This window comes from Phacochoerus africanus, chromosome 9 (assembly GCF_016906955.1).
Source record: "Phacochoerus africanus isolate WHEZ1 chromosome 9, ROS_Pafr_v1, whole genome shotgun sequence".
NCBI classification, from domain to species: domain Eukaryota; kingdom Metazoa; phylum Chordata; class Mammalia; order Artiodactyla; family Suidae; genus Phacochoerus; species Phacochoerus africanus.
The window spans coordinates 102,513,555-102,534,854 of NC_062552.1; the positions used below are offsets into that span (position 1 = coordinate 102,513,555).

Genomic DNA, 21,300 nt, shown 5'->3' on the forward strand with positions numbered 1-21,300 from the left:
AGAGCCCAGCTGGAGATGTCAGCCACGTCACTTCGTGGCGCCTCCACCATGGGACCTGGGCTTCCTTGTAAGTTCCAAGGGTGGGCATCCTGAGAGGGTAAGAAAGAGACAGGAGGAATGTCTCCTTTACATGACCTAGGTTTAAGGGGTACACTCCATCACTCCCACCACCTTGTATTCATTAGAAGTCAGTCACTAAGTCCAGTCTGCAGTCAAGGGAAGGGGAACTAGACTCCATATTTTGAAAGAAGTGGTAAAAAACTTGCAAACATATTCTAAAACCACTACCACCACTTAGCTAGCACAAGTAGCAAAATGCATGGTGAAAGCTAAGTGTCTGAAGAAGGAAGAATTCTGTTTTCTTAAGTGGGAAATGAAACAAGGCCTAAAAGGACAAAAAAAATCAGCATAACCCAGCTGAATCCAGACCTGCAGACATCTTCGTATGGAACAGGCCCATGTAACAGACTGAGTTCCCTAGAAAAAAGAGAGCCTCAAGGCCCCAGACTACATGGCTCAACAAAATGACCCCTGTCTATAAAAAAAACCAAGCACTGCCCTGCAGGGGAGCCTGCATCTTCCTTGCTCAGAGCTCTTGACCACTCTGGTGGTCAATAAACTGTGCCTGCAATCTCACTGCTCCAGCCTCTGCCTCCTCCTTCCTGCCCCTTCCTTCTAACAAGTTCAACTAATCATCAGCTGTGTTAACTTGAAAAAGTGACTCACTGAGACTGGGCTTCTCCATCTGCATAATAAGTTGTAGTTGCTGGTTCCTGGTGGCATTTACAGGCTTGGAGTCTTCCTGCCTCAGTCAGCATAAAAGGATCCCCCCTTAACTAGCTTTCTTGAAATCCACTGACCCTTTGCATTATGATCAGACTTGGTTTCTTATATGGGAGGCAGCAAGAGGGTGCTACTGAAGCTAGAGAACCTAAGATTCAGATACCAGGAACAATTTAAGGAACAGATGGTGCATCACTGAGGACCTCGGGATTCCCCCGAGGCCTTCTCTGTCCCAGCCCAAGGGAAGTGGGACATGTGGCAATCACAGACCTAAAGAATCTGAATCTGCCTGTCTGGGCCCAGGAATCTGCATTTACTCTCAACACTGTTTTTCATACTAACTGCTGGTGGGAGAGAGGAGAGGAGTCGGAAAGCATGCATCCACCGCTGCCTCATTTTAGTACATTTTAGGAAAGTTCTTCGCTTTTGCCCCCAATTCACGCCTACCGCTCTGTGGGAGGGGGAGGGTGCCGTGGGCCTCCGCAGTCCTGGGCACGCACGAGCCGACCTTTAGCCTTTTTCTGGGCCGGCTGACCCTGCACCGTGGCTCGTGGTGCTGGGACTCGAGGGCAGCCTCCTTCCTGCGGTGGGCGCGAGGGCGCCCAGAGCCGGGTCCAGGGAGGCCCACTAAGGGCGAAGCCAGCGCAACCTGCTCTCACTGGCGGAGGTGGCGGGAGGGGTGCTAGGGTGCTTTTAACCCTTTCGCTTGCAGAGGTAGTGACCCTGACCCCTAAGTATCTTTCTTTAGGAACGCGCGCGCCAAGAGGACTCTGCTCACCCAGGGTGAAGGCCTCGGCTGAGGGGGAAACCGAGGCCCACAGAGGGGAGCGATCTATTCGTTATCCCACAGAAAAACAAATCCGGTCTGGAACCCTGGGCTTCCAAACCATCCTCTGGTTTCTACACCCCGAGAAGCCCAGCGAGGCAGGCAGTCCCCGTAGGAAAGTCCCGACCGCCGGCCTTCTGAGCCCGGCCGGAATCTCCGTGGACTTTGCGCTCGGTTGGGCACTTTGTAAACTTCCCCGGCAGCTCTGCACCGGCGTCGCAAGGCCTTTTGCGAGAGGTGAGAGGGGGAGCACAAGCCCACCCGCGTCCTAGAGACGACTTGAGGCAGAGGAATGGCTGCGGGAGGCGAAGAGCTGGGCGGGAACGCACTGGCCCTTTAAGGGGGGGACGGAGCGCATGCGCGGCGCGGGCTGGAGTCGCGCCGGGTGGGCGGCGGGCGGGCAGGGGACCCAGCCGGCGGCTGCTGGGCCCCCAGGCGGCAGGGGCAGCGGTGGCCGGAGCTTCACCGAGCCGCGGAGCCGCGATCTACGCGTGGATTCAGTTTTTTATGGGTTGCTTTCCGGGGACTAGCGCACCCTGCCCTTGCTGAGGCTTTGTCCCTTGCCTCCAGCTGCAGCCGTGCGTGCGCGAGCCTCTGGGCTTGCTCTCCTGGCCCCGAGGTCCTGTTTCCAGCCCTTGGCCGGGGGCGGGGGGGTGGCGGTAAGCGAGAGCCCGAGCGAACAGCTGCGCGAGCATCCTTTGCCTGCCTCCGCTGCGCCACCGCCCATGCTGCAGCCAGTCCGGGGCGGCGACCCTGTGGCCGCAGCCCGCCATTCGGTGACCTCAGCCTGGCCCCTACGCGCCGCCCGAGCCTTCCCCGCTGAGCCTCGGGCCCCAGAGCGGGACCTGCGCCCCGCGATGGCTCGGCTTGCGCAGCGCGGCGCCGGATGCCCGCCATCCGCCCGCTGAGACGCGCTGGGTTGGGGACCGGCGGGGCCTTAGCCCTCCCAGCTTCGCCTCCCCGCCGCGCCCTTCCCCATTCTGGGGGCTCCTCTCCTGTTTCCCGGGGCCGAGGGGACAGGGGGCTGAGACAAAGCCCACTTTGTGCAGGGAGTTGGCTGCGGGCGTGGAATGTGCGCGTCGGCGCGCGCCCCGCCAGCTGCGAGTCTACGCTCCCCGACTCATCCCTTTGGAGAAATCGCGCTCCCTCGCCGCCCTTCGGCCCGGGGGTCCGGGCTCTGAGCTGACGCGGCCTGGAGTCGCCTCAGCCCCCGACCCTGGAGCGCACAGGTGTGAGCGTACGATATTTTGTAGAGGAATTTGTTTCTGTCCAAAACTGGGATCTGGGACGCCCAGTCGGCGTGGGCACTCATGCCTTGACCCTTTCTTGGCCGCTGGTCTGAGCCGCCTGGCCTCAGTTTCCCTCCGACTTTTCTCCTCTGCCAGCCGAGACTGCTGTCCGTTATTGTTCTCCCTGTCAAATGGGAGAGCGTGGTGAAAGCTGCCAAGTTGGGGTGTATTCTTTATATCCCGTTTTTCAAAAAGAATAAGGCCTGACCCGGGACTACCAACCCCTTCTGCCCCGCACTTCACTTTGAGGCACTGATTTTTTTTTTATCCCCCCATCAGATAGTATTTTATTGTACAGGAGCCACGCCCTGGTTTCTTAAAGGCGCCTTGCGCTCTGTTTGGCCATGTGTTATCTCTGCAGCTGGTGTGTGGGAGGCCTCCTGTGAGCCACATTTTTTTTTTTTTTTTTCTGCCTCCTGATACACACTCCCACGCCGTTAAGGATTTGGGAATGCCAGGAGGGAAGAAGGTGATCGGGGGCAGCAGTGGTGCTGTCCCCACTGCCACTGCTGCCCCCTCTGGGGTCAGGCGTTTGGAGACCAGCGAAGGGGCCTCAGCCCAGAGAGATGATGAGCCAGAAGAAGAAGGGGAAGAGGACCTGCGAGATGGAGGCATCCCCTTCTTTGTCAATCGGGGTGGACTCCCTGTGGATGAGGCCACTTGGGAAAGGATGTGGAAGCATGTGGCCAAGATCCACCCTGATGGGGAGAAGGTGGCTCAGCGGATCCGTGGGGCCACGGACCTGCCCAAGGTGAGGTGTGTGTGTGTGTGTTGGGGGTTATCTAAGATTTTAGTAACATTGAGGCTTCAATAGCAAAGTCATACTTCCCTTGGAGGGCGTGGTAAGATGTTAAAAATTCAGACAGGTGGAGCCTGTCCAAAAGAACTTTCTCTCAGTTGCCATTGAGGTTGTTCTGTGAGGTGGACATGCCTTGTTTCCAGGCAGCCCTCCTCCATCTCTTAAAATGCCCATGTTTTGTGGGCAGAGCAGCAGATTAACTACCAAGTATGCTGACATGGCTTGGCATCTTATTTGCTAAAGCCAGAGAACTGTGGGCAGGGAGCAAATGAATGAGTAAGGAGAGTCCAGGGCTTCAGATGTTGAGAAAATAATTTCATGTGTTTTGCCACTCAATTCTCCAACAGCCTTGTGAATTAAGTGCAGTCTGGGGCCCCAATTTACAGACAAGGAAGTTGAAAACTCAAGTAGGAACTCAGGGTCCCACAACTGGTAATCGGCAGAGCTGGGTCTCACCCCCAGGTCTTCGGGTTCCAGGGCCTCTGCTCGGCAGTACACTGGGTTCAGGGCAATTACAAGAGAGCCTTTGGAGAGGAGCAGAGTTCAGGTTTTCTGTGCATGGTTGGAACTCCTCCATGACGGCTGTCCTCATTTGTGTCTCCGGGAAGGCTGAAGCTGTCTCGTTCATCTTTGTCTTTCCAAGGCCTCCTGTGTGCCTGGCACAGAACAGACCCCTGTAAGTGTTTGCTGAGTGAAAGAGTACTTGAGACTTTCTGTGCACTATGGTGCTATGTGGAAAAACATGCCTGGTTTTTTTTGCTTTTTTGTTTTTTTGTTTTTTTCTTCAACATTATGGCTGAAGCATAAGATTAAGGAAGCACTCTCTCAAATGTAAAGTCTTGATCCCCCCAAAGAAAAGCCAATCAGACAGAGGTCAGAGCCTCATGCTTAGTCCTGTCTGCTTAGGTGAGAAGGAGGGGCCCAGGGAGAGTGGTGGTTAACAGTAGCCTGTTTTGTTTTTAACCAAGTTATTGGTAGAATCACCAGATTCTGTCTTCTGGGACAAGCTGAATTCAGAAGTTGAAATTTGAGCAACTGCCTAATTTTTCTAGGGGAAATCAGATGTGGTTTGACTTTGAATGGCTACATAATCGCCTTCCAGACTCATTTAGAATTGAGCTAATTCCCTGTGGTTGGACTTTATTTTCAATAATATGTTCTTAAAATGAACACTGTGGTGCACATTCCAAAACATACATTTGAGGTCTATCTCTGATTATTTCCTTGAGATAATTTCCTGGAAAAGGAAATAGGACATCAAAAGATACGAACATTGGTTCAGATTGCCCGCTTAGTTACATGACCTCAAGCAGGCCCCTTCCATCTGTTTGAATCACAGTTTTCTCATCTGTAAGGTGGGGTTGATTGTAGTGAAGATTAAAGTAGAGAATATATATTAAAGCCTCAAACCGGTTCTGGTCACTGTATGTTCACCACCTCTGTTCAGTTCCTCCATCTGAAGCGGAGGCTGAATCTCACTCAATGTATGTTTCAGCGAAGCCAGAACCACATGCCTCTGCCACGTGAGCACATCGGTAATTGGCAGATGGCTCTCCGACCATCCTGCTGGTTGTCTACATCGGGCTATGGGAGAGTATGAATAGTTCCCTGCAAAACTATCACCACTTTGGGGAACTGAAAAAAAAAAAAAAAAGAAATCTATAAGGTCATTAGCAACTTGTCTTGTAATGTCATCTTGTCGTCTTCAGCCTTCTTGTGTAGGAAAGTCACCGCTGAAAGAATGAAGCTATTGTCTCGGGGTGTTGTGACTGGCAGGAGTGTGGTAGTCCCCAAGGAATTTTGTGAGAGGGTTGGGAAAGTTGAAACTTCCCCTCGTCAAACCACGGAAAAAGCGTGCCAGAGAGAGGACCTGCACAGGTCTGTGTGGGCTTCCTCCTCTACCTCTGTCCAGAGTAGGAAGGAGCCACAGCGTCTGGGCGGAGTCAGGGACTCCAGGAGGCATCAGTGGATCCCAGAGTGCCAGCAGTGTAGACCCAACGCTGGGCCGGCCCCTCCCTGAGTGGCCACACCCTTGGAGCTGGCACAGGGGTCACATTGTGGTGGGACCGAGACTTTGGGGATGGCATGATGTTTTCAAAGACCACCTGAGCCAAAATTTAAAATTGGGAGATTTCACATCAAGATCCAGATTTTTACATCTTTTCAGAAATTGAGAGAATATGGGAACAGAGTCTCTGATCCCGCATGGCAGCTGGAGCAGAGGGGTGGGTTCCTTCCCTAGGTCCCTACCACTCACTCGCAGCCTGCCTTCCCTGTTTATGTTAGCTGTGTGGCCCCTGCACGTGGCCCAGCCTGGGGCTCCTGGACCACCTCCCCCAAGCCTCCTTTTTGTTCTAAACTGAGATGAAGTCTACCAAGCAGAATGTCTTGCTAGAACTCAAGACTCTAGGGGATTCCTGGAGCAAGTGTAACCCTTGGCCTTGGTAGCAGAGGAGAGATTATCCCTGACTTGATCTGGGCCATATCACTCAGGCCCCTGTACTCCACTTGACCTCACCTCCCCAGCAGTGGGGGCAAATCCAGGCCGAGGTTCTCCAGTGGGCCTGGGATGTACAGAATCCTGCTTGTTAGTGTGGAGTGAAGGAGCATATGCTTGTGTGAACATTGCAAATTGTCAGCGTTGCCTGCAGTGGTTAGTTAACCTGGGTTAACAGGAGGCTCTGAGTCGGCTGGACAGCTCCCTCCGGCTCAGCCTCAGTGGCCGTGGCCTTCAAGGCCCTGTGTGTGAATCCCAGGTCTTTTTTAACTCTTTTGGAGCCATTTAGTTCTTCACAGAGCTGCCAGTTCCTGGGCCCTTGTCTGGATGGCGGGTAATGACCCCACGGGTACCACCCCGAGCCTGGCCTGGGGCTGGCTCCTGCCAGCTTGTGCGAAGAACTCTTGGACAGTAGCACCCTCCTTGTTTGGAGTGTCTCAGAGAGGGCGTACTTAGAGGCTCTACCCAAGCTTCTGGAAGTCACTAGATGCCCTCACGGGAAGCGAGGATGGCCTGTCTGGGACCCTTCACCTGAAAAAGTCAGGTGCTGTGCTGTTTGTAGTACCTTGAGCAGTAATTCCTCTCCCTCCTCTCCTACCCCATAGCCTTGACACGGGGTGGCCGGCCCTCAGAGAGTTCTAGAGCTTGACTGGCAGGGTGGTCAGACAGGAAAAAGGAGAGCCCTCAATCCGGGGCTTTTATCCCCCAGCTGATTGTAAGTGGTGGCCCCAGTCTGGGCAGCGGGGGGGGGGTGGGGTGAAAGGGGAAGTGGCTTCCTCCAGAGAGAGATGCTTGGGACTGCCCGGCCAGGAAGGAGGGGACCAGCATGGAGGGAGAGGAAGTTCATGCCCTGCCCTTCCTTAGCCGTGCAGATGGAGACGCTCAGCAGTTGAGAAGGAGGGCTGGGCAGAGGCCTGGGGTGAAGAGGGTGGGACCCCCCCCCATGTGACAAGCCTGAGGCCACCTCAAAGCCGACAGTGCTGGGAGCCAAGGGGGAACCCCAGAGGGATCGGCCTTGGCCCTGGAAATCTGGCTCTTCTACCCAGTGGAGTCTGCTCTGTATCCTGAGAGCACCCAGCTGATGCTTCCCGTGGCTTCTAAGGCTTCACTGATGTACAGCCGAACTGCCAGCCTTTGGGCTCTCCGTGGCCAGAGAGGTGGCCTGAGGGCACCCACCTGGCAGTGGCCTCTTTCCTGGCAACTACTTGGTTGCGGAGGGCAGCTCTGGGGGTCCAAGGCTCCTAACCAGACTCCCAGCATCCAGGAAGCCCAGGCCTGGCGGTTCCCAGCCCTCGGGAGGCACCTGCCCATCACCCCACTTCCCCTTCCTGGGCCGGGCTCTGGAAAGTCTCTTCTGTTGAGGAGGCTGTCCAGCTCCCTCGTTACCTGTTATAGGTGTGGCGCTGGCAGGACAGGGAGGTGTTGAGGGGGAACCAGGGCTCCTTTGGCTCCGTGAAACCCCTCCAAAGTGGCTAGTCCATGGCAAGTACACCCACAGCAAGACCTGTCCCAAACTATGTCCCCCCACACTTACTTCTGGATGGTTGAGATTGAAGCTGGAAGGCCTGGTCAATGTGCTGTGATGTGGGGTGGAGTGGGGTGACGCCACCTGCCAAGGGTGTGTTCACTCCACACACCGGCTCCCCCAGCCCCGGGCAGGGCTACCTGATAAACCCATTTTAATCCAGCACTTGAACCAGAGTTCAAGTGAATCCCAAACCCAAATGAACTTAACTTGTTAAGCCTTGACGTTGATGGACTTTAAAATTCAAAACGGTCGGTGAGTCAACCCATGTTTTCCTAAAATTATTAAACAAGGATAACATTGGAACATCAACATAAGCTCCAAATTGGCAATGCTGTCAAGTGCCAGGAGGGAGAGGAGTAGCCGCGGTGGGAGCCTGACAGGAGCCTCTGGAAGGGGTTGCCGAGGAGAGGGGCTCAGCATAGAAGGGAAGGGGGGCCTGCCGAAGGATATGGCTTCTCTGGGGGCTGGTCTGGGTGTGGATGGGCTGGAAGCTCCAGGGTGAGCCTCCCTCTTGTGACCAGAGCTCTTCTCCTTCCCCAGATTCCCATACCGAGTGTGCCTACGTTCCAGCCCTCTACGCCTGTCCCCGAGCGTCTGGAAGCCGTGCAGCGCTACATCAGGGAGCTGCAGTATCCTTCCTGGCCGGAGTCATGGCCACCATCTGGCTGGCAGTCTGGTCTAAAGTGGGGTTTGTTTTCAGGCAGGGCTGGAGAGGGCTCCGCAGAGCAGCCTCACTCCACAGCTCCAGGGGCACCATTCACCGGGCATCTCTGCGCCCCGGGATTGGATAAGCACAGCCTGTGTCCACCCGGGGCATCAGAGGGATTTTGTCTGATGGCTGCCAAATCCACTGTGGCCTCTCTGCCATCCATTTCCTCCTACTTCTGATGGGGTAAACACCTCCTGAGCCACCTGCGGGTGGAAGCCTACTCTAGGTCCACCAGCCCAGATCTCTGCTGGCTATGCAGCCTCAGCAGAGGGAGAGAGAAGAAGCTCCCTTGGGGCTGTTTTTACACAAAACAATTGTTTTAGGGGTTTCATTGTGTCTCAGCAGAAATGAATCTGACTGGCATCCATGATCTAGTCAGGATCCCTGGCCTTGCTCAGTGGGTTAACGATCTGGCGTTGCCATGAGCTGTGGTGTAGGTCGCAGATGCAACTCAGATCCAGTATTTCAGTGGCTGTGGCATAGGCCAGCAGCTGCAGCTCCAATTCGACCCCTAGGCTGGGAACTTCCACAGGCCTCAGGTTCGGCCCTAAAGAGACAAAAAAAAAAAAAAATACTGGTTTAAGGGGGTGTGTGTTGGGGGGGGCAGGTACACAGAAATAAAAAGAGATTTTATGCTCCAGGAGGTACAGCTTCTACATCCTGGAAAGTTCTCCCAGTTCTTCACCTTTCTCTTCCATGGCAGGAGGCCAGTCACCCAAAATGGAAAGAGCCTCAGGGACTCCCCTGAGCCTGGGATGCTCCCCTCACCCCCCGCCCTGTCCCTGTGCTGGGCCCCTCCGCCCCCTGCACCCTGCCTGGCACTCTATGACCTGGGCTCTCCCTGACCCTCCATGCTGGAGCTGCAGTCGGAGGTGGCAGGACCAGACATGGGTCCTGAGCAGGAGAAAAGCCAGGCTAGTAACCGAAAATCGGATCTAGCCCTTCCGTTGCGAGGGGGCAGGGGAGTCGTGGTGCAGAGAGGAGGACAGTTGGCTTGGGAGCAGCACCCAGCAATGCCACCACCCTGGAATCCCAGCCCAGCCTTCTCTTGGTTTGCGCTGCTTCTCACTGGTTGGAACACAACGTGTTGCAGAGCTGTCCACGGCTCAGCCTCTTTCCAGGCCTGGCTGCCTGTCCCACGGCTCCCTTCCTAGGAGACCAAGGGCTGGAGCAGAGAGAGAAGGATGGAGGGGGTCCCTGAGGGGGATGGAGAAGCAGCGTCCTCCTTTGTCCTGGGGGGGATGGAGAAGTGCCCCCTCCTCTCCCCTCTGTCCATTGGGTCTTGAACTTCCTCCCAGCTAGCGCCTCGTGGAAGCGTTCTGTGGGAGTCCTCGCCCAGCCTGCTCCCCCAGGAGTGCTGGATCCCCAGGGTCCAGATGGGGCAGGGGGACACACATCTTCCAGATCTAGCCAGGAAGCCCTTAACCAGACCCACAGGTACAATCACACGGGGACACAGTTCTTTGAAATTAAGAAGAGCAGACCTCTGACAGGGTAAGTGTCCGAAGCACTCGGTCCCTCTGCACCAAGGTGACAGTGTCCAGCCAGGTTGGAGCCCCTTGGGAGCCTGTGGGTGGAAGCCTCTGAGGCAGGCAGGGACTCTTCCCAGGGGAGGCTGCCAGCAGGGCAGGTACCACTGTGGGACCCTCTTTAGGGTGTCATAAAGAGGGAACTCTGACCAGGAGTTCCCTGGCAGTCTAGTGGTTAGGATTCAGTGCTTGCACCACTGTGGCCCTGGTTCCGCCTCTGGTTTGGGAACTGAGATCCCTCATCGCCACTGCAAACCAAAAAAAAAAAAAAAGATAAGGGAACTCTGGCCAAGATGGGCAGTCGGGGCTCCCTTGAGGAAGAGGAAACCCAATATCCAGGCTGAGCCGGGAAGGTGATGACAGCCCCCAGCTTGCCTTGGTGATGACAGAGGGCAAATCCAGGTAGATGTCTGTGTGTGAGCCTCATCTTTTCCTGTTTAAAAGAGGAGCAACTAGCAGGAGTGAGCCCTCCGCCTTCTCTCCTTTCCCTGGAGCCGCCTGAGCCCCTCCCCACATCAGGGACTTGTGCGTCTCCCTAGTTGCTTTACTGGACTCTCTTGTGGTCATTTAGTACAAGGCCCAGTGTCTGAGCAACAGGGACCCCCACCGGGGATAACAGTGCATCTCTCACTTCCCATTCTACCCCCCAATGTAGACCCCTGGCTGGATTCGCCCTGAGGGCAGAGCCGAGTGGGGAGTGAATGCCACAGCAGGGTCTGGGGGCTCAGCTCAAAGCTGTCTAGAGGCTTAAAACCTGTACTTTTTAAATTAACGTGAATTCTACATCCTGCTCCACCTATAACCCGTCCATGTTCATTTTCTTGGGAAAAGCGCTTTCAGTGGTTTATTAGCTAAATTAGCTAATGGCCCACCTCCCAGGTGGAATGCAGCCTCCCTAACCCCAAAGCTCTGCTCTTGTCCTGTGGCTGCTGTGTGTGTGCGCGCAGGTTGGGTGGTGGGGAAGAAGTTGGAGGGCAGCTCCAGCTTCATGGGGTGGAGGAGTCTGGCACCCTCCTGCGAAAGCCTGCATGGCTGCATTCCCAGGCCCAGGGTACAGGCATTTGGTAAGGAGGGAGGAATCAGGCTTCAGCAGTAGGCGCTCTTAAAGTGGCCTGAATTCCAAGTTCAAGAGCAGGCCAGGGGAGTCACTGGGCAGCTAACTGCCTGCGAACCAATGTCCAGGCCCCAGGCAGCTGGCCATCTACGGGGGAGCATTACAATCAATTACAAGCTCTTTGCAGAAGTCATAGTTGGGTCAGGGGTGTCCACTGTACTCCATAAGGGACAGGATCAATGCCAAGGCCCCAGTATCCTTGGCGTGCTTTCCCGCGTCATCTTCACAGAAGGCCCCCAGCCCAGGGGCTGTCAAAAGTCTGCTACCACTGCATGCCCCCGATTCATTCTCCAGAGGTCTTTGGAGCAGGAGCCTGAGAGAAGGGGGGCGGGGCCTCTTTCCTTCTCCAGCAGTCTCCCCTCCCACCCCCTTAGGCTCAGAAAGGATGTGGAGGGGAGGGTGGGGGGGGTGCTAGGCCTGAGCTGAAGGGAGGGGAGTCTGTCCATCTAGCATTTCTAGTTGCCTCCTGATACTCCTCCGCCGGACTGATGACTCTGCCCTCCTTCCCCCAGGCTGATGGACCTGGCCAAGGAAATGACCAAAGAGGCTCTGCCAATCAAATGCCTGGAAGCTGTGATCCTGGGAATGTATCCTTACTCTAAGAGGCCTGGGGGAGGGCAGACCACGTGCTCAGCCCCTCTGGGCTCACTTCCTCCCCTGGAAGGGGTGGGGTGCATGTGCTCCAGGGCCCTCCCAGCTCTCTCTCCCAGCAGTCTGGAACTTGGCCCCAAAGTGGAAGAGCATTGGGGGGTGGGGGTGGGGGGTTGGTTTGTCCCACACCTCCGTTGTTAACCTCCAAGGCTTACTGGGCAGCTTTTTTGAGTCATGTGGATGCAGTGACCCCGTTCTCTGAACCCCAGGTCAGGGCACAGTGTCTCTGACCGTTGTGCTATTTCCAAGAACCAGAGAGTCTAGGAAGCAGATTGGATGTCCAGATGCTGGCATTTCCAGGACATGTTGACCTGAGGAGATGATGGATGGGATCTTTGATACAGGACTCTGCCTTTAAAAAACAACAACAAAAGGCAAACAGAGTTTTTCAGCCACCCCCACTCAAAGGGCAGAACTGGGACATACAGCTGGGTCAGTGGAGCAGCTTGTGGTGGGACAGACAAGCCTGGAGGGATCCCCCTAATATCCCCAGTCGGAGCAAGGTAGGGAGACTGGTGTTATGGCTGGTCCTCTCTTGTGGGGGGTCCCTGCCTGAGCCCTATACTTTTTTGCTTTGTCATAGAAAACTTTAACCTGGTACCAACATAGATTAATATAATGACCCCATGTGCCCCTCACTCAGTTTTAGTAATTCAAGGCCGACTCCATTCATCTCTGCCCACTCCTTGCTTTCCCCCTTTCCAGTGGTACCTCCCAAGGCTTTGAAGTATTGTGCCTCCCACCCCTGGTGCAGGCTCCTGGCTCAGGGCAGGGCGGGGCAGGGCAGGGTGGCAGGGGCCCAATGGCACAGGGAGGACACTGCTCCCTGGGACAGGTTGGGAGGCAAAGACTACGGTCAAAGGTGAGGAGGACTGCGATCTGCGGGGGACACTCCCCCTACCCCCAGACGTCCAGCCTTAAATTATACAAAGAGACTACAGGGGCACTCCCCAGCCCCCCTCCCTGAGGGGTCCCCAGAGCAAACCCCGCTGTGGCAGTCCTTTGCTGACAAAGAGTCCCATAAGCACCGCCTCTGTCCAGAGGGTTCTTTGCTGGGACGAGCCTGCGGCCAGCCCAAGGACTGCCAGCGCCTCTGCACACCCCCACCCCATATTCACTTCTCCTTTGGGGGACACAGGTCAAGATGGAGGTTCCCACCCCATTGTAGGAGGGAGACTGCACACTTACCCCCAATTCCCTGCCAGAGCACACAGAGAAGCTGGTCCCAACAGGACCCCGTGGTCCCGGAGCCCTTCCAGGGGTTACCTGCTGGCTCATGGGCAGGAAGAAAACAGGAACAGCCCCCATCTGGGCAGGTCCCCTCCCCGCTGTCCCCGCAGAACCACCACAGTTCCCTCAGTCACTGCTCATGTAGAGGCGCTGTATTGAATTCGTGCCCAGGCCTCATCCTCACTTCACTCCGAGCCTGCATCTTGCTCATCTGTGTCCCCCGTCACTTGCTTGCAAGGAGTCGGGCTCAGTAAGCATCGCAGTGTCTGACCACAGACGTCAGGGTCAGGCCATCCTGGACCTGAATCCTAGCTCTGCTGTGTACTCGCTGTGTGACTCCAAGCAAGTTCCTTCCGTCTCTGCGCCTCGGAGTCCTCCTCTGCAGAAGGGGACAGTGGCAATCCCATCCCACAAGTTTTCTAAGAACAGCTGAACGAGTGGGTGCACGTAGGATTAGATGCAGTGCCTAAGGGTGTCCAGACCAAGCTTTTATCCCATTCATCTCATTCCACTCACCTGTTCAAGAAGAGGTTTTGGGGGGTTTTTTTTTGTGTTGTTTTCTGAGTACCTGCTGTGTGCCCACCTCTGTGCTGGGCCCCGGTCTTACAGCAAAGAACATGACGACAAGGTCCCTGTTCTCAGAAGTTTCCGTTCTTGCTGGGGAGACCAAAAAAATAAGCAAGTAAACCAAGAAATAGGAGAAATAATTAGATTGGGGTGAGTGTGCCATGGGAGAAATTAGTGGAGCCGACGGACATGCTTTAGAAACGGAGGTCAGCCTGACGGCTAAGCCTGAGGCCTGAGGAGGAGCTGGTGGGGGTGTGGGGAGCCAGAGGGAAGAGCTGGCAGCTGAACTGAGAAGCTGAGCAAGTGGGCTGAGCCGGTTGAGAAGCTGGAGGGAGCAGCTGGGCCCGGCTGTCAGCCTCCTAGGCTGTGGGAGCGAGCTTGGTTTTATTTGAAGAACAATGGGCAGTATATCTGTGCACGCGGGGTGGTGAGAGAAAGAGAACGGGATTGTCTGTGCATCTGTGACCAAGTGCATGTGGGCGAGAACATCAGAGGACATGTGAGAGGCAAGGTGGGGTGAGCGGGGCTGTGTGTGAGGATGGGAGGTGGGCGCTGGGCCTCTGGTCCCTCCTTCCACCCAGGACTGCCCAAGGCCCCGCAGTTTGGAGCGCCGGTTGAGCCCACTCTTAGCTGCTATCATTTGGTGGGCCCTGCTTGACAGCCTAGCAGCAGCCAGTTGCCACCAAGAGCCCTGACCCATAGAGATGGAGTTTATTGAGCACGTACTGTAGGCCAGGCCCAACTCAGAGGACAGGAGGTGGAGATGAGCAAGCCCTGTTGCCTGCACTCAGGAGCGGGGTCCAGGGCCCCGGCCGCAGCCTCTCCTGGGTGGCGGCCGCCTCCTCCCGCCCCTGCGCACTGGCCCTTGGGCCTCTCCGCGGCCTTTTCCTTAGCTGGGGGCCGTGGCCAGTTACCTCACCAACAGCATGCCCACCCTGGAACGCTTCCCCATCAGCTTCAAGACCTACTTCTCAGGGAACTACTTCCGCCACATCGTGCTGGGGGTGAACTTCGGGGGCCGCTACGGGGCGCTGGGCATGAGCCGGCGCGAGGACCTGATGTACAAGCCGCCGGCCTTCCGCACGCTCAGCGAGCTTGTGCTGGACTACGAGGCCGCCTACAGCCGCTGCTGGCACGTGCTGAAGAAGGTGAAGCTGGGCCAGTGCGTGTCCCACGACCCGCACAGCGTGGAGCAGATCGAGTGGAAGCACTCGGTCCTGGATGTGGAGAAGCTGGGCCGCGAGGACCTCCGCAAGGAGCTGGAGCGGCACGCCCGCGACATGCGGCTCAAGGTCCGTGCGCGCCGCCCTGCTCGCCAGCGGCCAGGCCCTTGGCGGTGATGGAAGGGCTGCGGCTTCCTAGGGAGTCAATCTTCCAGGAAAGCCCCCTTCCTCCTCCTCTTCCCCCACCCTCCCCGCCAGCAGAGGGGGTGCAAGGATCAGGGGAGGTGAGGGTGGGACGTTTCCGGGCTTTGCTCAGAGGTTGTCGTGGAGACACCCCCTTGGGTGGGCAGGCCAGGGGGGCTCTGGAAGGGGGAGCTGGATGTGGGCACAGGGCAGGTCTTGGACACGTGGAGAAGGGCAGGGGTGCCACAGTCCAGGTGGAGGGGACTGTGAGTAAAGACTGGCGGGAAATCGTGGCCTGAGTGGAGGGAAAGGGAGTGCCTGGTGGGAAGCAGCTTCCATCACCCCTGTGTATCCTGCCTCTTGACCCCCAGGCCTAAGAAAGGACTAGGAGGAAGCCAGAAAAAGGAAGAAGGCCAGACTGTGGGGAGGCAAGGGGGGCACGGTCCTTCTTCCTCTTTCCCACCCCCACTGAGCAGGAGTCATGGAAGGGGGAGGGGCTGCTGAGGCATTTGCCCCCAGAGCCTGACAGCAAGATCTTGGCCTCTCCCTGGGTCCCCAGGGACCCACGGGCCCCTCCCCACTGCTCAGCCACTGCAGCCCTGTGCTCTGACCCTCCGGACAGCCGGGGCCACAGTCAGGACTGCGGTGTTTTCACATCCTCATCTGCTCGCCAGGACGGGAGGGCAACAGTGGGCAGCCTCAGAGACAGGGCAGAGCATGGCTTGAGGCTTCCTGGAGTAAGTCTTGTTTCTTCCTCCCACCAAGATTGGCAAAGGGGCCGGCCCTCCCTCCCCTACCAAGGACCGGAAGAAGGATGTATCCTCCCCGCAGCGGGGCCAGTCCAGCCCCCACCGAAGGAACAGCCGCAGCGAAAGGCGGTGAGGGATGGGGCTCTCCTGGGGGGGACAGAAAAAGCTCTTCTTTCCCTCTCATCTTCTGGATCCCTCTGCTTTTACCCTCCACTCTTCTCATTCTAGTGCGCCTTCCCTGGAGGGAAGGGACTTGGTGGGCTTGTGTCTTACACTTCCCTGGCAGCAATACAATTCCATCTCCCCAGAGGAAACATCACTGGCCCACTGGTTACCCTGTGCGGGGCCCTGGTGCCAAGCAGGAGACCCACAGGGACCGAAAGCCAGTGGTAGGATGGGCACTATCAAAGGGAGGGTGTGAGGGGTGGGGCCCTGGAAGATGGTGAGTTTTTTCCAGGAATATCATCAGGAAAGGTTTAGCAGCAGATGGCAGCTGGTGGATGGCTCTGAACATAACTTACTCCCTGTGAGTTTGTGGGTTTTGCCTCTCATTGGCAGAAACATCCCATCCGTATCCCAGGCTGCCTCTTTGGATTTCTCTCCTACACATGTCTGTCTGGCTCTTGCTTTAAATATCATTGTTCTGGAGGCATCTCTCTGGAATAGGGGCACAAGCAGACCTCCAGTATCTCGCATCCTCCACCTTGCCCTAGGAGGCTTTCATCGAGGACAGATTCCCCACATGGAGATGCGCGCATGAGCTATTAACTACTTAAACTGCAGCCAGAGTTGCTGACCAGAGTGAAGGGCCATAGCCTGTAAGAGTGCAGGGGCCACACTCATGACAGCAGGGCAGTTCGGGGGTTCCAGAAACACGCTTCCACAGAGACCATACTGTTGCATTTAGGACACTTTGGAGAATGGGAAGGGGGCGGGGAGGGGCAGCCACGACTTGCTCCCTCTGCTGCCACCTCCCTGATGGTGGGACACTCACCCCTTCCCTCCCTGCTCTCTCCTCCCTGCAGGCCTTCTGGTGAGAAGAAGCCTTCGGAGCCCAAAGCCATGCCAGACCTCAATGGGTACCAGATCCGGGTGTGAGGCAGGTGGCAGCACCCCAGCCTCACCCACTTCTAGGGGCCAGGATCCACCTGCCAGAACCAGCCTCACCCCTGGGGAACGTGGGGCTGACTATGGGGTGGCACGAGGGGCAGCAGGAAGAGCTCATCCCAGCTCAGCCACCCAAGCTGCTGCCCCTGCCGCTGGGCCAAGCCCCCTAACTTTGGACCAAGAAGCAGTTAAGGGTTCAAGTTTGAGTTTTTAACTCAACAGCTGAAATTTAAGGTATTTGGAAAAAACTTAAAACTAATGGATCTGCCAGGGGCTGGAAGGCCAGTGCTTATAAGATCTGAGTGCCGCAGCGCTGGGTAGGGAGGGGTTGCTGGCTCTGCTGGTACCCCTGTCCCTGAGGTCTCTCTGGGATTTGGGTCCATCCTGTCTACGGGAGACCTCCCAGCCCTGCCAGGCCTGTGGCGGGACAGGGGGGGAGGGATGGAGGTGTTTCTCCAGTCCTGCCTGTCCTGGCAGAATCTTGACCCAGGGAAAGGAAAGCAGGGTAGGAACCATCCCGGGAAAGGTCCGTGTGGGCCATATCAGGCGCATGGCACAGGCCACATCTGCCCCAAGAGCCAGAGAGCGTGACCCAGGAGGGCCCTTCTGCCCTTGCAGCCTCACGGACAGTGCTGTGTGGGCTGACACTGCCTAGTGGCAGGGCCCATGCTGGGGTGGGCTGTATGACAGCCCCGGAGACAACCACTCCGGGGCGAGGCGGGGGGGAGAGTTCCTGGGCCTTTACCTGGTCTTCTTACTCAGCCCAGCTCTGCCTCTTGCTGAAGCAGGGCCTCCTTGTAGAGGGGCTGGGCTTTGCCAAGAGCCCAGAGGTGCACTGGGCTCAGCATGACTGTGGGGGGTTGAACAGACCTAGGGGGTCCAGGAACCATGGCTGGGGATGGGGTGGGACTGTCCCCCTGGTAGGTAGTCCCCAGGGGTGGGCACTGCTGCTCCCCCTTCCTGCTGCCTTAGCCCTTGCTGGAGAAACGACAACCAGACCAGGATCCCTGTGTCCCAGGCCCACCTCCCCTTGTGTAGCATCCCAGGGCTGGACGGCCCGCGGGTGATCAGGCCTGTTACATGTGGTGGCTCATCAGGGAGGAACCTGAACAGCTCGAGGGTGCACAGCCTGCCTGGCGGGCAAGTGAGAAGTGGTAGAGAGAGGCTGGCGGGGTTGGGGGAAGGTTCTGGAGGCTCAAGCCACAAAGCAGCGTAGGTCAGGAGGGCAGTGTGGCCACCAAGGAGAGACACAGCGTAAGAACTGGGGAGGCGTACGTGAGAGAGAATGTGGGGGAGAGTTTAGAAGATCAGGCTGCCTTGAGGAGTGGCGAGTTCCCTATTGCTGGAGGTATTCAAGCGAAGACTAGATGGCTACTTGTCAGGAAGCTATAGAGAGGATGCAGGTTATGGAAGGATAGCTGTTTGAGATGGCCACTGTGGTTTCTTCATGCTGAGAGGCTATGATTCAGCCAGGGGCAGCTGTCCGTAGGGATGCAGAGGGGGTGGGGTTGAGGGGGCTGGAAAAGGGAGGATGAGAACCAGAAGCGTAAACTCAGATGCCTCCAGGACCAGGCAGGTGATTGAAAGGAGAGCTGCAGGGCTGGGTGGGGATAGTGGCAAACTAAAGACATACCCCATTAAAACACCCACTGCCGCTGCTGCTCAGCTGTTCTCAGAGTACAGGGTCTGCATTACCAGCTTGTCTGATTTCTTTTCAAAGGTCAGAACTCTGAATTTTTACATGAAATGTGCTGATCTTTAAATGTTGGCAATCCATTCAGAAAACGGGAAAGATTGACAGTGTGTAATCTTGGAAGTCGAGGGCACTTATGCTGGGGAGAGGTCCACTGAGACACGTGGAGGTGGAAGGTTCTAGGCTTCCTGGAGCAGGCTGGGCCAGGGCAGGGGCCTCACTGCTGACGCTGCTCCCAGAGTGGGCAGCGGCCCCTGGCTCATCCCCTCTCTCCCTGCAGACCAGAGTCCCGCCAGGCACTCCCGGAGGTTGCTCTGTCACCAGAGGGGGTGGAGTGGAAGAGAGAGAGTGCAGTTCTCAGCCGGCCAGGGAGATGCACGGTGCCGCGAAGCAGAGGGAGGGAGACAGGATGCGTTTACCGATGCGAGTCCCTGTCAGGAGGCCCCAGGGCTCGCAGCTCTTCAAACCAGCAGCTCTTGGCCCAGAGCCAGGCCTAGCAGGGACGCCAGCTAGTCATTCCCTTGGGTTTCTCATAGGTCACTGGGCCCTAGGGAGATGCCTAACCTGCCCCCTGGGCTACACCCCAGCCAGACCATTCTGAGGGCCGTCATGACCCTTAACTCACCATCCCATCCATCCCAGTTTTCAGGGAAAGGGGTGGTGGGTCCCCACATTCGCCTGAGGCAGAGATGGATCCCTTTGGGAGGCATGAGACTGAAAACGAGACCTTTTGTGGGTCTGGATGTGGGTGCCTCGTGCAGGCTACTCACCATCCCATCCATCCCAGTTTTCAGGGAAAGGGGTGGTGGGTCCCCACATTCGCCTGAGGCAGAGATGGATCCCTTTGGGAGGCATGAGACTGAAAACGAGACCTTTTGTGGGTCTGGATGTGGGTGCCTCGTGCAGGCTCCTCACCAGCAGACCCCAGATGCCCCTGTGGACCACAAGACTTGAGGGTGAGATGCGAGAGGGAGCTGGGGTCAGGGAGACGTGGGGAAGCTGCTCTTGGTACCAGTGCCCAGCAGGACACTGTGACCTACAGGCTCTTTCCTGAGCGGTCTGGGGAGAAGGAAGCAGAATGAGCCCCAACCCCTACTGCTGCCCCCCAGGGGGGGACCCGCCACCTCCAGCTGATGACTCCCTAGAACTCCTCCTTCCTAGCTGAGACCTCGGGCCTGTGGACACCCACAGGGTACAGCGGTGCTTTTTAATTTATTTTTAACTCTTTCACATATGTAGCAAGCCCTCCTCCCCTTCTGGGCATGTTTACACAGGCTCTGCTCCCCGGGGCTGGCCTGGCTGCAGATTCCGGGGAGGCAGAGGCAGGGACTTTGGGGCCTTAGTCACCATCCTCAGTATCACCTCATCTCACTTCCTGTGAGGGACTGGGCCTGGCTGCTCCTGACTCAGGACTGCCTTCCAGCACGCAGAGTGGGCTCCTCTGCCCCGGGGGGCAGGGGCTGCTGGCTGAGGAGGGGGAAAGGGGAGGGGACAAAGCTGCTGGATGAAGGTGGGTCAGCATGGGGGTGACTGCTCCCCAAAGCCTTGCTCTGTGCTGACTGCCAGGTCAGAGCACTGGGAAACTGCGTTTCGAGCCTTCCCGCCTGCCTGCTGGCCGGTCCTCTCCCTCATGTGGCTTCAGCACAGTCCCATTCCCCTCGCCCATGCCACCAGCCACCCCACCCTTCCTGGACATGGCCATGCGGGGAGAGCAGCATCCCCAGCCCCTGGGCTGTGACGATGAAGCCTCAGGCCGGGGTTCTGAGGAGCAGAAAGAGCCCAGAGGTTGGCCATGGCTGGTTTCTCGCCCTCTCTGTCATCTCACGCCACCCCCCCCCACCAGCCCTTCCAGCTTGGACCTGACTTTGGGCCCTGAGACGAGGTCTAATTCTGGCCGGTAGCGTGTCCAGAGGCCTGTGCGCCTGAGTCTTCTGCCCGGGTTGTCTTGGGCTCAGCTGCAGCAGCATCCTCAGGCCCACCGGCTGGTCTCAGAACACGGGTGGCAGCTGGACCCAGGATATTGAGCGCATTCTTTGTGCCGGAGGCTGGCTGTGTTGAAGTCCCCACTCCCCCATTCACTGAGAAACCAAGAAACCAGTGTGGAGGGTAGGGCGGTCCTCTGGAGGAGCGTGGGGTGGGGGGCCAGGCGGGGCCACTGTGGTGCTTGCTGCAAGTCCGCCACTATTGACCCCCCCACCCCAGCCCATCTGGGTAGTCCAGAGTCCCAAGTTCCCCTTTTTCTTCAAGTCTGGCGAGAAGAATTTCGGCGCACTTGGCCTGGGTGCCTGGTGGTGGACACCCTGCCCTTAGGCTCTGTGTCCAGCTGCCCTGTTGTCCTGGACCTGATTCCTCCTCTTGTCATGTCAGTATTGCCCCCTCCCTCTTACTTTTACACGTGGTCTCATTCCTGCTCTCACTCTTTCCTTGAAATGAATAAAGTCTCCCCAGCTCGGCTGTGTGGGCTGCGTGGAAACCACAGCTTGTGAACCTTGTCTCCTTCCCTCTGGGAGCTGGGACTGGAGCCGCCTCACCCACCAGTGTCTGCCTCGGCAGCTCCGGGAAGAACCTGCTGACCAGGGTGGTGGGAGAGCTCCAGATGAGCCAACAGAATACCCTGAGCCCTACAGTCAGGATCAAACTTCAGGGTCCCAGCTCATCACCCTCAGCCTGCTGATGCCACTGAGATCTAGCACCCGGGGGTCTGTTAATCCTCATCTGGGAGAATTCCTGTGGCTGCAAATGAACCCCTTCTCCCTCACCAGCCAGCTCAGCCCCCAGAGGCCCAGGCTGCGTGCCGGGGCCCTGCTCTTCCTGTCCTCGTCCCCAGCAGTCCATCAGGAGCAGACTGGAGGCGGGCTGTCCTCCTGGAAGACAGGCCATTTC

General features: G+C 57.1%; 1 protein-coding gene across 1 annotated transcript; it reads left to right on the top strand.

Annotated features, from left to right (window-relative positions):
- Positions 1-1,768: 1,768 nt before the first annotated feature.
- On the top strand, positions 1,769-20,895 carry VASH1 (vasohibin 1). Its single transcript, XM_047797665.1, has 8 exons — positions 1,769-1,846; positions 3,341-3,649; positions 8,263-8,351; positions 9,869-9,925; positions 11,587-11,661; positions 14,433-14,814; positions 15,634-15,746; positions 16,643-20,895. The coding sequence occupies exons 2-8, from the start codon at positions 3,350-3,352 to the stop codon at positions 16,713-16,715; spliced, it is 1,089 nt and encodes a 362-aa protein (XP_047653621.1). The 5' UTR covers positions 1,769-1,846; positions 3,341-3,349; the 3' UTR covers positions 16,716-20,895.
- Positions 20,896-21,300: the final 405 nt, after the last annotated feature.

What these genes read in the sequence shown, in the direction of transcription:
- VASH1 (XM_047797665.1), top strand. Translation starts at nt 3,350, where the DNA reads ATGCCAGGAGGGAAGAAGGTGATCGGGGGCAGCAGTGGTGCTGTCCCC. An exon ending in AAGAGCAGACCTCTGACAGG is followed by an intron (nt 9,926 to 11,586) that starts GTAAGTGTCCGA and finishes TCCTTCCCCCAG; the next exon opens with GCTGATGGACCTGGCCAAGG. An exon ending in GAAGCTGTGATCCTGGGAAT is followed by an intron (nt 11,662 to 14,432) that starts GTATCCTTACTC and finishes GGCCGTGGCCAG; the next exon opens with TTACCTCACCAACAGCATGC.